The sequence below is a fragment of the Hipposideros armiger genome, unplaced genomic scaffold, assembly GCF_001890085.2.
Source record: "Hipposideros armiger isolate ML-2016 unplaced genomic scaffold, ASM189008v1 scaffold_1059, whole genome shotgun sequence".
NCBI classification, from domain to species: domain Eukaryota; kingdom Metazoa; phylum Chordata; class Mammalia; order Chiroptera; family Hipposideridae; genus Hipposideros; species Hipposideros armiger.
Window position 1 is genome coordinate 382,361 of NW_017732409.1, and position 12,819 is coordinate 395,179.

Genomic DNA, 12,819 nt, shown 5'->3' on the forward strand with positions numbered 1-12,819 from the left:
GAATTGTGTGTAGTTTGTGTCCAGTGTTCTTTGGGGCTGCATTTCCGTCCCCTCTGTGATTTGAATGACAGAAGGTGAATCTATTATGAGCAACATCATTGCAGGTTATAGAATCACAAATGTGTTAGGAAATTATCAACAAACTCACGTTTATCCTTTATTTTTCTTACTTTTCTGCTAACATTCCCAATGATATTTTTCAGCAACTACACATGTCATATAATCCTGACAACTGAAAAATATTTTGAGACTTAGTGACCTGCTTGAGTCTATCGAGTGAAGTAAAATCGTCACTGCAGATATGTTGTTCATTTGGTTGAAGCATATGAAATTGCTGATATTTGACCAGTTTTGACTTATACAAATGGCTATTTCAAATGATCCAATATAATAATTCAAAGAAACAAGCAAAAAAACCCAAAACAGATCTAAGGATATAGAAGAATGTTCCCCCTCCTCTTGAGAAACTTACTATTCAACATGTGGTTAGGTGCCAGGAGCACGAGCTTGTTAGAAATGCAGTCTTGGGCCCAACTTTAACTTAAAGTAAACTATTGGTCAATATTTTAATAAGCTAAAAACCTTACTTGAAATTGTGTATATTTCCAGGGACCTGCCTGTGTTTCAGCTTACTGGCCATTCACTGAAGGGAGGTGAGAAAAGCGGGAGGAAGGCAAAACCTCCCCAGGCCCTCACTTAGGTGGCTAATGCTCAGAAGACCCTGACCTTTCAGTGTCTCCAGCCTGTCATCCTTTATGTGTCACTCCAGGCCTTGTCAGACTATGCCCGGTGGCTTCCCTCTCTGTTCCACCAAATACTCTGGACAGCCAGGCTGTTCTTTTGAAATTTATCAGTAGTTTTTTTGCATAACTTGTAGTTTCAATGTATGGGTTTGTTTTTTTTTCCCCACCCCAAGAAGCAGTATGTAAAAAAGTTTGTGCTTTGGAATTAGACCTTGGCTTGAAGCCCAATTCTGTCTTTACTGACTATGTCGTGTTGGGGTTAGGCAATTTATTTACATTTCTGAGAATGTAACCCATACCTGATGAATGTAGATAATACTGCCTTCCTATGGGGTTTATTATAAATTAAATGAGATATGTATATATGCCTGGGACACAAATGCCTAATGTTAGTTTCCTTTTCCTCTGGGGTGTAAGTAAAAATGGAAAGAATGAAAAGCAAGAGAGAAGAGGAGAGAGATTGAGACTGGCCAAAAAGGGGTCCCCCATTTTTCCTGGAATAACAATACACAATAGCCTTGATCACCATTGTATTCTAATGCTCAGCACTGAGTCACAGAAAAAGTAGTTGGCATTAATATTTGTCGAATGGATCTTCTGAGAGCTCTGTGCTTGGTTCATGTACAGGAGGGTCGACAAAATCTTTGCTTCATTGATTCTTTAGCAGGCTGGAAACATGGGCTGCTTAAACTGGATGTAGCAAGTGGAGACAGTGGCTAAGAAAGCAGACAAGCCAATCCCTGTTGCCGTTGGGAGGGAATAAATAGGGCAACAAGGGAGCCAAGTGAAACTAAGTATAGTGTCACTGGAAGGTTATGACAGGTGGCAGCTCTAGGTTTCTAAACTTCTGTATACTGAACTCCTAGAATTTTAAGCCCTACCTTCATCTCATTCTCTAGCCAAAATAAATTTTCTTACACTAGAGTCCTTGTGGCCAGAATTGATGTGTAGCTTACTGAATTGGAAGATATCTGCTTTTGGAATATAAAAAATGCATTTACTTGTGGGAAACTTCTGAATCCAATCCCTGTGTGAATGCGAGGATGGCGTGACTTGTTACCTCCTGTGGTTTATTCAGGAATGGATAACACATGACTAATTAGCCCACAGGAACACCAAGCATTTCTTATGGCTTTTACACTCTGAATCTCATGATGATGAATGTCGTCTTTCCTTCTGAGATAATCATGAGGCTCAGGGCACAGTGATGGAGATGATGACCTGGGTAGGGACATTCTTTCCTTTCTCAGTCTTTCCAGCAACCACCAAATGGGAAAATGATGGTGCTTTATACACATCTGATAAAAAGTATGATAGGTTTTTATCTCTTTCCTTGTAGATCAAAGAAAGACCTATAATTACTATAGCACATTGTCATTTACAAGTGATAAACTATATGGTGACTTTGGAAAAGAGGCTACTAGCAATTTCACAGAAATGTGCCAGAAAATTGAATCAATGGTAAGCATTTTTTTCTGTATTTCTAGGGCATTTGCCATCATGTTTTTACTATATTTTTTTGTACTCTAGCTTCTAAAACATCTATTCAACTGATCTTGCATGTCTTTGCAAAATGAAAAGAGGCTGCTATGTAAGAGATATAAAACAAAACTGATAATACATGATTCGGGAAAGTATGGCTTGCAGAACTGAACCAAGTGAACTCAGCCCTTCTTTTAAATCTCTCCTCCTCCTCCTTCTTAGCTAGGGCTACACTCTTATTCAGCAGAATCCAGAAATTCTTGGAATGTGAGGGTTGTTGTATCCTAGCCTTCTTAAAGAAGAGACTTTGAGCAAAAGACTACAAGATTGAAACTATTCAAACACATACTTGAATAGTATTTCAGTATTTAAAAATTTCTAAACTTGGATCAATGTTTGATACACAAGTCTATAGGAAATCCATGGATATTCATTCTATCCTTAAGACATCAATATTCATCCTGAAGGATGAATTAAACATGTTAAAAAGTAGGAAACTAAGCAATAGAAGCCAAAAGAGCAAGGGCTTAGGTGATACCTTCTCAATGTAAGATTGCTTAGAAAATAATTTGACTTTTCCTGCTAGTCTGTGAGGTAATTAGTGGTATGAAGTGATGGACAGCACCCTAAACTAGGAGTTGGGATACCCAAATCCAGGATCATCTACTAGCTCAGTGGTTCTCAACCTTCCTAATGCCGCGACCCCTTAATACAGTTCCTCATGTTGTGGTGACCCCCAACCTTAAATTTATTTTCATTGCTACTCTATAACTGTAATTTTGCTACTGTTATGAATCGTAATGTAAATATCCTTTTGTTTTCCCATGGTCTTAGGCGACCCCTGTGAAAGAGTCGTTCAACCCCCAAAGGGGTCATGACCCACAGGTTGAGAACTGCTGTAACTAGCTAATGATGTGTTATTTAATACATCACTTATGATTCTGCACAAATCTCCTTATGTGAAGATTAAGGCATTAGACTAGATAATTTCTAACTTGTCTTCCAGTTCTAATACCCTGATTAAAAACAGAATGGCAGTGACCTTCCTGGAAACCACTCAGTAGACTAGAAGTATGAGCATTTGGACAACTTGGTGAGGAGGAGGTCAAATCTTGATTGTATTTGTACTTGTAAACAACCAGGGGAATATGCGAATAAGCTCTTCTTTAAAGCTAAATGTATATGTAAAATAAAAGAAAGGAAATGGAACTAAAAAGGTCAAGAAAAGATGCAACTATTTTCCTTGTTCTTTGTGCCATTCACTAAAATAAATTTTACGAGACCCAGGCTGACTTAAATATAAAGGAATATAAGTAGGACTCTTTAATACTCTTCAAAATTAATAGTAATTTTGAAACTATTTGATTAACAAAACCCTTAACTATCAATTTTAATGTGAATGCTGTCATTAGTGAACACATTTGTACTGTGCTGATTTGTCTCATAATTGAAATAACTGTCCTTGGGCACAAAGACTCAAAAGTCAATGAAATGTATGAAAATAAAAAGGCCTTGTTTCTGTTAATCACCAGTTTGTAATAATTGTGTGTGGAAAAGATCCACACACAAGGCCGGCCATATGGCTCAGGTGGTTAATAGTTAGCTTAAGAGCGCGAGCTCTGAGCAGCAGGGCCGCAAGTTCAACTCCCACATGGGCCAGTGATGCTACGCCTGAGCTAAGCTGCCAACAGGTGGCAGGATGTCTCAGCTGGTGAGAGCACGTGATCCTAACAAGACTGCCTGTTCAATGGTGGGCTATGCCCACCCGCAACTAAGACTGAACGTGGCACCTTGAGCTGAGCTGCCGCCCTGATGGCTCAGTGGATAGAGTGTGAGCTCTTAACAACAAGGCTGCTGGTTCGACTCCCACATAGGATGGTGGCTATGCCCACCCGCAACTAAGATTGTAACACAGCACCTTGAGCTTAGAGGCCACGAGCTGCCTCTAAGGTAGCCAGATGGCAACTGGCACCCTCCACAACTAAGACTGAAGAACAACAACTTGGCTGGTCCCTCTCCCTAATTCCCCAACACTGTTCCCCTCCCCCAATTCCCAATTTAAAAAAAAAAAAAAGAAAAAAGATCCACACACAGAAAACAAGAAACCTTGACATGTTTACTTTGACTCCTAATTTAAAAATTTAAGTTGGCTAGAATTCTTTTATTGTAGTAGTAAGAAATATCTCCACAAAATACATTCTTCCATCTTATTGGAGTAAACCTTATATGATGTGTTAGGCTAAACATCCTAGCTCACGTGGGCTTTCTTATGAACATTTTGAGTGAATTGGGTACAGATTACGTGAGGACATTTGGCAACTTTTCCACTAGGACTGGGATTCATGTGATACTGTTATGTAGTCATTTCTGTGACTCAACTATCACTGGACAAAATTGTTTCATTTCTTTTGTCTACGTTTGTCTGTATCTCAAGGAGTGAACACTTGCTTTCCAAAAAACAATATGTTAAATCTCTTTCTGAGTGTAGCACAACAGGTGTCACTCCTAGGCCCCTCTACTATGGTTCCCAGGCTCCTCTAATTCCCAAGGCAGAGTTCAGTGGAAATGACTGAGACGAATACCAAAAAGATTCCTCCGGTTCAGCACATTGTGAAATGTCAGTCAATGTGTTTTGTTTTGTTTTTAATCTTTTAATGTTTTTAAACTTCGAAATAACTTGCAGAATTTCAGAAAATTGTTCTTGCTGACATAATTTGAATATTTTTGGAACAGGTGAAAAATGCATTTCAAAATTCTTCATGGAGGAAAGAATTTGTCAAGTCTCACATTATCAGATATAGGTAAGTAGATCTGAAATGATGACTTCTGAATATAATTTAAAGCTAAAGCTGTTAACCTGATCCTTAATAAATACTGTTTAAAGTTCTATGATATGATGTAATTCAACTCAACAAATATTCACTTGGCACCTTTTCTGTGTAAGTCATGGGTTACAATATGCCTTGCTCCTTCTCTAAATCCAAAATAAAGCATTTGCAAGATGATTGCGAGGGACAGAGGTGTTATTGGCGGTTATGTTATAGAATTGCTTTTTGGGAAACTCTAATGAGCACGAATAGAAACCTAAGCTACATCATTCGGTTTAATAGAAAATAGTGTAGTAGATGAGTTTGTTTTCACCTCTTGGCTCTCCCTATGAATTTACTTTACATTCTTCCATACCACCCCTTTCTGCTCCAAATATTTAAGATGATCTCAGATCTGACTATCAACCATTAATAAATAGAAGTTCAGATCATGACATTTTGGCAAAATACTATATGACGATCTTAAAAAATATGTTGTCTTAATGAATTTTTTTGTGTTTTTCAAAAATAGGATATTATTTCCAATATTTTTCAACGACAAAAACTCCAAGAGTTACTCCTTATTTTATTACTTCACTGACATTTTTGAGGTGTCACCACTTTCTGCTAAAAATTCCATAATCTCTGGTGTTGGAAATAATTGTTCTTTCTTGGAGCTGAATCTACTTCTCCAACCCTAAATTTTCACTCTCTCAAGGAGACTTCTACCTACATGGCTTCATACATTATTGAAATCTAAGTTTTTACTTCTAGTCTAAACTATTTTCCTGATTTCTGGAACTGTATGCCTGCCCAAACATCTTCTCATGAAAGTTCCACAGAAAACTCTTGAACTCAAGGAAAACCCAAAAACACTAATGAGAAACCTGGAAGTCATCATACATTCCTTCCTTTCTTGGCCCCCTCACATTTTATGAATAACTAAGTTCTACCAATTCTAGATTCCAAATCTCTTTCCAATTTACCTCTGTAGCCTAGTAATCTTGCAAGTCATTATTTTTTCTCCTGCTCCTGCAATAAGAAGTGCAACTGTGTTAAAAAGATGAAAACATTCTTAGAGGTGTTGAATTGAGATGTTAGGGGATCATAAGTCTGAGTTGGGGGAGGTAAAGGGAACTGAGCTGATGATTTATATTTGCTTATCAACTCCAAGTATCAGAAAGTGCAGGTATAAATGGAATTTCTCAGGAAAAGGGTAATGCAAGACAAAAAAAAGTTTGATGAAGAAAGCTTGAAGAACAACAATATTGAAGGAAATATAGAAAAATCAGAACCTAGGAAACACACAGGGAAGGAACAGGAAAAAAGAAAAATTATGAGAGAGGCACCACTGATCCTAACGACAAAAAGCTTTAAGGAGAGAGTGGTCAGCATTGACAAATACTCCTGAGTGACCAAGTAATATGACTGGAAAGAATCAACTGGACTTGTCAACAAGGAAGTCTTTTAGAGAAAAGACTCAGTGGAATGGAAGGGCAGGAAGCAGAGTGCTATGAAGTAAATACGAAGCAGAATATAATTTATCTTTCCAAGAAAGTTTGCTGTGATAAGAAGGTGAGAGATAAACTGAATACCTGGGGTAGTGAGAGTGTTTTATTTTATTTTATTTCTATTAGCCAGGCAGTATAGGGATCATTTAAGAAAAAGAAGAAAGAATTGATATACAGAGTTGCTGAGGCAGTGAAAAGTGATGAAATACATATAACAATGATCTCTTTAAAGCCCTATTTGTTTCTTCAGATTACAAAAGCAACACAAAATATTTAAATTTCAATAACACGGTATTATATAAACTAGAAAGTGAAAGCTCCATCTCCAATGACTCTCAGAAATAACACATCTTTTTAAAAGTTGATTTTGCACATTTTTTCAATGATTGCATATTCACCTATTCCATTCTTTAGCTGGCTGTATATAGTATTTCACTACAAGTATTTGTCAGGGTTGATATAACCAATGTCCTTTTGATGGACACTTGAGTTATTGCATATTTTTCTGATTTAAAAAAAGGTTACAGTGAAAACATGCATACTTATCTCCTTGCACATACAAGAGTACATTTGAAGATTAAATTTCTAAAAGTAGAAATACTGTATCAGAGAGGGTGGATAATAAATTTTATAATATATAAACAAAACTGACCTCTAAAAATAAGATTCTAAATTATATTCCCATTTACTGTTTATGTGAGTAGGGGTCAGTACAATGTAGAGGGAGGAGTAAATTTCCTTGAGAACTGATTGTATATGAAAAAAAGATGGTGGAGTATCTGACAGACAATGAGAAAGAGCAGTCAAGGATGGTGACTCATTTAAATAACACTAAGGCTAATTAATGCTCTAGCTTGAAAATACAGTCACATGAAGTCAATACAGTTTCATCAAGTTTTCTAATATGCTTAGGGTTAGGAGTTTAGGAGAACCTGAAGGTTGCTTAGGAGAAATGATTGGATTTAAGCCACTGGGAATTAAGCCTGAAAGTTAAAACCAGAGATGATTTCATATTTTGTAGGCTTTATAGTTGATAATCTTGAGTGGTTGACAAGAGAAGTGTCTTTTTGTATTAATAAACACTTACTTAACCAGATCCTTTGGTGGTAACAGAGACCATGAGCATACTAGCTTACCATCAGGGAAGCTGACTTGGGAGTTCTGTATGTGGTAAATGGTAGGAATACAGAGGGAAACAAATTGGATATTCTAAAATTACATTTATGGATCTGTTTTTGTGTGTCTGTGTATTTCAAAATGAATGATAAAGAAAAAATATATTGTGATATTACCATAGGTCTTATTCTGAACTATATCTTTTGAAACCACATTTTTATTTTTTTATTTTTTGGCCCACAGTAAAGAGGAAAATGAAGTATTGGCTCATATGCTGCTGATTTTTAGATTTCCCTCTACAGAGGATCCTGAAACCATAAATAAAATTATTCAATATGTTCTACATGAAAAGCTGCAAGATGCTGTAGGACCCCCTCAATTACATCCTGAATCAGTTGAAATAAAAAGTAAGTTTATTTTTCTCATTCAGTTTAATTCTCATATAGAATGGCTCCATGTTAACTTTGGTCTTGGGCAATGATTTAAACAAATTTTTTTGGATGTCCTTTAGTTATAGGGTCTTAAAACGAACAGAACATTTCTTTGGGACCAAGTTGGTTCTAATAAAGTATTTAAACTTTTAATACTATCCCAATCTTATGCCTCCCATACAAGTCTGTCATTAACTCCTGGGCCTGGTTTCCTTTTCTATATTGGGCCTTATACTTTAGCTATAGAATTTAATGATAAATGGAGAAAGTGGCATTGAATCTTTATTCCTCTTTTTATTGTTGCTTGTATTTTATATATTTTATGTTCTGAAAGTGTGATGTGTGAAAGATTCGTGTTGTCCACATATTTGCCTTCAAATGTCATTGATGTAATATACCTTGTCACAGCTTCTTCCCTTAGGTCATTTACCAATGAAAAAAATTATAACGTTTTTGGTATATTTTACAACTAATATAAAAAGTCTGAGGGTTTGTTTTTGTTTGTTTGTCTGTTTTTGTGGGGCAGGGGACAAAATAGAAAGTAAGTAACGTAGGAGTTCCTCATTAGAAATAAAAGTTTGGTTAAGAGCCAAGTCATGTGCTATAGAACAATGTTAGTCTATAGAAATACTGTGCAGGCCAAATGTATGATCTTAAACTTTCTAGTAGCCACTAAAAAAGTAAAAGTAAACATGTGAAACTCATTTAAATAGTTTGTATATTTAACCCAATATATCTAAAGTATTATTATTTCAGCAAGTAGTCAATGTAAAAATAATTTAAGAGAGATATTTTATATATGCGTTTTGTACTAAGGCTTTGAAATCTAGTGTATATTTTATATTTATAGAACTTTTCAATTTAGATGAGCCACATTTCAAGAGGTCACTAGGCATATGTGGCTAGTGGATACAACATGGGATATGGCAGCACTGGAAACTAAACAATAGGGGGCAAGTAGAAAGCATGAATACGAAGTGCTAATATAAAACCTAGTAGACTTAACTAGGGGCCTAACCTCATGACCCTTACTTGCTTAGAAAGGGAGACTTCACTAGTCAGGGTCTGCTATATAATTTGTTGGTCCCAGTGCAAAATGAAAATGTTGAACTCTTCAAAAAGCAATTAAAAAGGACTTTAAAGGCACTAAAATATGACTTTTTTTCCTTTTGTGGTGTCTCTTGACTTGTCATGGTATTTGTATTTGTTAATTAATGTCATTCTAAGTAAAAAACTAAAAATTTAAACACTACCATGAGTTTTACTGTTCACCTTCATACTGTGAAATGTCAATTTAAAATGCAAATATAAGAACATTTAACTTCTATGTGGAATCACAAAAATTATACAACTGTATTTCGTAGCTCATACATACATGTATTTTGGTTTTTACCAGATCAATGGAAACACCGGACAAGGCTAGCTCAACCATCTTTATTTACATTTTTGACACACGTGCATTTTACAAATGCTCTCTACTTTCAGCAAAAGCAAGGGTGGACCAAAAAGTCCTGTCATTAGTTTCAGCAGAGCAAGAAAAAACATGATAGGGTCCCTTGGTTGTTCATGTCTATTAGAATGCCATTGCCTTCTTTCTGCGCTCTAAGAAAGTTCTGGTTGAAACAGAAAACATGGCCTCCTGGGACTGGCAGTGAACTCTGCTTACTTAGTGGTAGACATCACACATTTATCCTGTACTCACCTGGAGTTTGCTGAACATTGTAGGTCCACCAAAATCCTGAGTTTACAGGGTGTTATGAATAATATATCTAGATGGGGTGGCAAAAACCTGTGGATACACATATGGTATGTATCTCCTCTGCTCATGCCCATGCTCCATTTTCCTACTGGACTTCACTTTCAAAACAAAAGTTATGAGATAAAATTATTAAGAGTTTCAAGACCACAAGCATGAAACCAAGTGCAAGGCCATGCTTAGTGCAGGACTCAGTGTGGATACACAAGTCACACATACATGAAGCTGATGCTGTCAGTAGTATCAACATGCAAAACCAGAACCTTCTCTAGGAAGACCTTAAGATAGAGTGGAACATTATTATTCAACATCAGCTTCAGATATACAGTGTGGTGGTCAGGCCTCTACACCAACTATGAAGTGGTCTCCCTAAATAATAATGTATGTCAACTATAATTATATATACATATAGTCACGGAACGTGGAGAGAGAGTGGGAATGGAATTGTAATAGGTAAGCATGATATCAGGGGTGGGAGGGCAGTAGATGGGGGAGGGGGGTTGTTCCTGTGTGAAGGGTGAAAAGGATAACTATTACATTGTTCTGAACACCTGAAACTAACAATAAAAAAAGAAAAAAAAATTGGAAGGTATGTTGTTTAAAAAAAAAAAGATAGAGTGGAACAGATTAATTGAAACAGGGAGATCAGTGGTGGTGCTTTTTAATATTTACTGAGAATAAATGGTCATTTCTATCTTATTTTTGCCATTTCCCCCCAGAACAGCCAGAATAGAGAAAGTCAGAAAGAAGCCTTTCTGGAATATAGATTTCTAGTAAATCAGTACTATTAAATCTAAAAGAAAAAAAATAACATCACAATTTTTGCATTTGTTGCCATGTTTAAAGAGAATACTTTTGGTCATTGGAAATGTTCTAAGTCAGGACATTTGAGTGCTTAGAGTTTTATGTATCTGTTGGTTGGCTTAGTGTTTGCTTATGGTTTGGGCTCAATTTTTGAGAAATCAATAAGCTAAGGAGCCATTGGCTAGAGTTGACTTACAATATGAAAGCAAATTGTCTTGCTATAACTTTAGCAGAAAAGAAAACTTATAAAGGGATAACATGGGTTTCAAATGGGAGGAAGAACTAATTTATGGAGATGACACTTGTATATGTTATACAAATGGGACTATGCCTATGAGTTTAGTAAATTAATCTGAAATAATGGTCAATAAATATCATTGCATTGAGGAATCAATACTGTGATTTAGACCATTATTTACCCCAAAGAGACTGGTCTACCTGCATCTATTTCTTGGTATAAAACTTGATTCCTGTGCTTCAATACAAAACTACTGACTCAGAATTACTAGGGAGAGAAACAGGAATTTAAATGAGGATGGTGCTCCCTAGTGGCTCTTATCCACAGGAAAGTTTAAGAAACACTGTTCAGATCTCCCCTTCCCCCAAGGCAATGAACATACTGTATCTATGATAAACTAACTGTGTTGCTTGCTTCACAATCTAGAGATACTATCTTAAAATGGAATTAAGCAGCCTTTAGTATTTGAAGTATTCAGAGGCATTATGAAATTCTGATGTGCTGATCCTGTTCTCCATTACTGTGTATTTCAGAAATCAACAAGACGGAAACAGACAACTTTCTGAACAGTTGTAAGTTTAATACATTTATTAAAATTATATTACTTGAATGTAAAAAGTTAACATTAGATCATTTGGGCTTACTTTGTGTGGTGTTATAGGGTCACAATAAAGTCTGGTTGATTTGTGCTCAGCTTATGGTGCTTTATCTTATCTCTGAGGCACATTTATTTATTACTGAAGAATAAAAAAATTGGTAGTGTTTTGGAGTGAATGTGTGGGGGGGCCAATGGCAGATGTGTAGTGGAAGTGAGTCGCGCAGTTGTTAAAGAGGCAAAAAACACTTCTTACGGTTCTGATTGAAGATACTTATAATATACTCTCACAAAAGTTTTCTAAAGATCATATAAAAGTAATCTGTACGTTGGTATTTTTCAGCTACAGGAAGACATGTGTTACTCTACACTAAATAAAATCTATATGTTATTAATCCCACATTATGAAAACCACAGGCAATTATTTGGTTGGAGTATATATTCATGGAATTACCAAAGACCCAGATAATAGCTTTCCCATATTTTAAAAGTACTGACTCTAGGCCTAGTGTTTCCTTTCCCCTTTAGCATAGTGCTCCACCGTGATTTGGAGAATATATTTGATAGTTCCAGGATTTTAGTGCAGAATACATTTACACATTTCTTAAAAGATGGAAGAAAATGTGTTACTCAATAAACAAGCAACCAAAGAATAACCCCATTATCTAAATGTATTCCTCCCATCAACATTTGTTAGGTACGTACTTTGTGCTAGTGCAATGTTAAGCAATAGGGATATAAAAATGATGAGACATTATTCCTGCCGAAAGAAGCTCATATTCTAATGGGACTAGATGTATAGGACTAGTGCATGAACACATAATTCTAAAACAATAGTTCTCATACAAGGGCAATTTTGACCCCCAAGAGACCATGTCCCATGGTGGCATTTTTGTTATGATTGTGTGTGGGGAGTGCTACTGGCATCTAATATGTATAGGCCAGAGATTCTTCTAAACGTCCTATGATGCACAGGACAGTCCCCCTCCCCCCAACACACACACACACACACACACACACACACACACACACACACACACACCCCAACTAAGCGCTATCCATCCCAAAGTGTCAATATTGCCAAGATTGAGAAACCCTGTAATAAACAATGTTGAAGAAGATATACATACAGAGGGTGCCAAAAAAATGTGTACACATTTTAAGAAAGGAAAAAAACTATTACAATTGCAATACTCAATATATACCAATAACAAAAGATGAATACAAGTCACCTTTGGCTTCTGCAATTACAAGAGGTGCTCAAAGTGGTTACCATCAGCGTCCAGACACTTCTGATTATGGCAAACTACTGCCTGAGCAACACTGGCCAAAATGT

At 36.3% G+C, this 12,819-nt stretch overlaps 1 protein-coding gene across 1 annotated transcript in view; it reads left to right on the forward strand.

Moving 5' to 3' along the window:
- Positions 1 to 12,819, forward strand: part of LOC109376187 (transmembrane protease serine 11E-like) — a 40,811-nt gene that overhangs the window by 18,641 nt on the left and 9,351 nt on the right. Inside the window, exons 3-6 of the mRNA XM_019631987.1 lie at positions 2,083 to 2,204; positions 4,959 to 5,026; positions 7,903 to 8,066; positions 11,422 to 11,460. Coding sequence (XP_019487532.1) covers positions 2,083 to 2,204; positions 4,959 to 5,026; positions 7,903 to 8,066; positions 11,422 to 11,460 — 393 coding nt within the window. The remainder of the gene's footprint in view (positions 1 to 2,082; positions 2,205 to 4,958; positions 5,027 to 7,902; positions 8,067 to 11,421; positions 11,461 to 12,819) is intronic.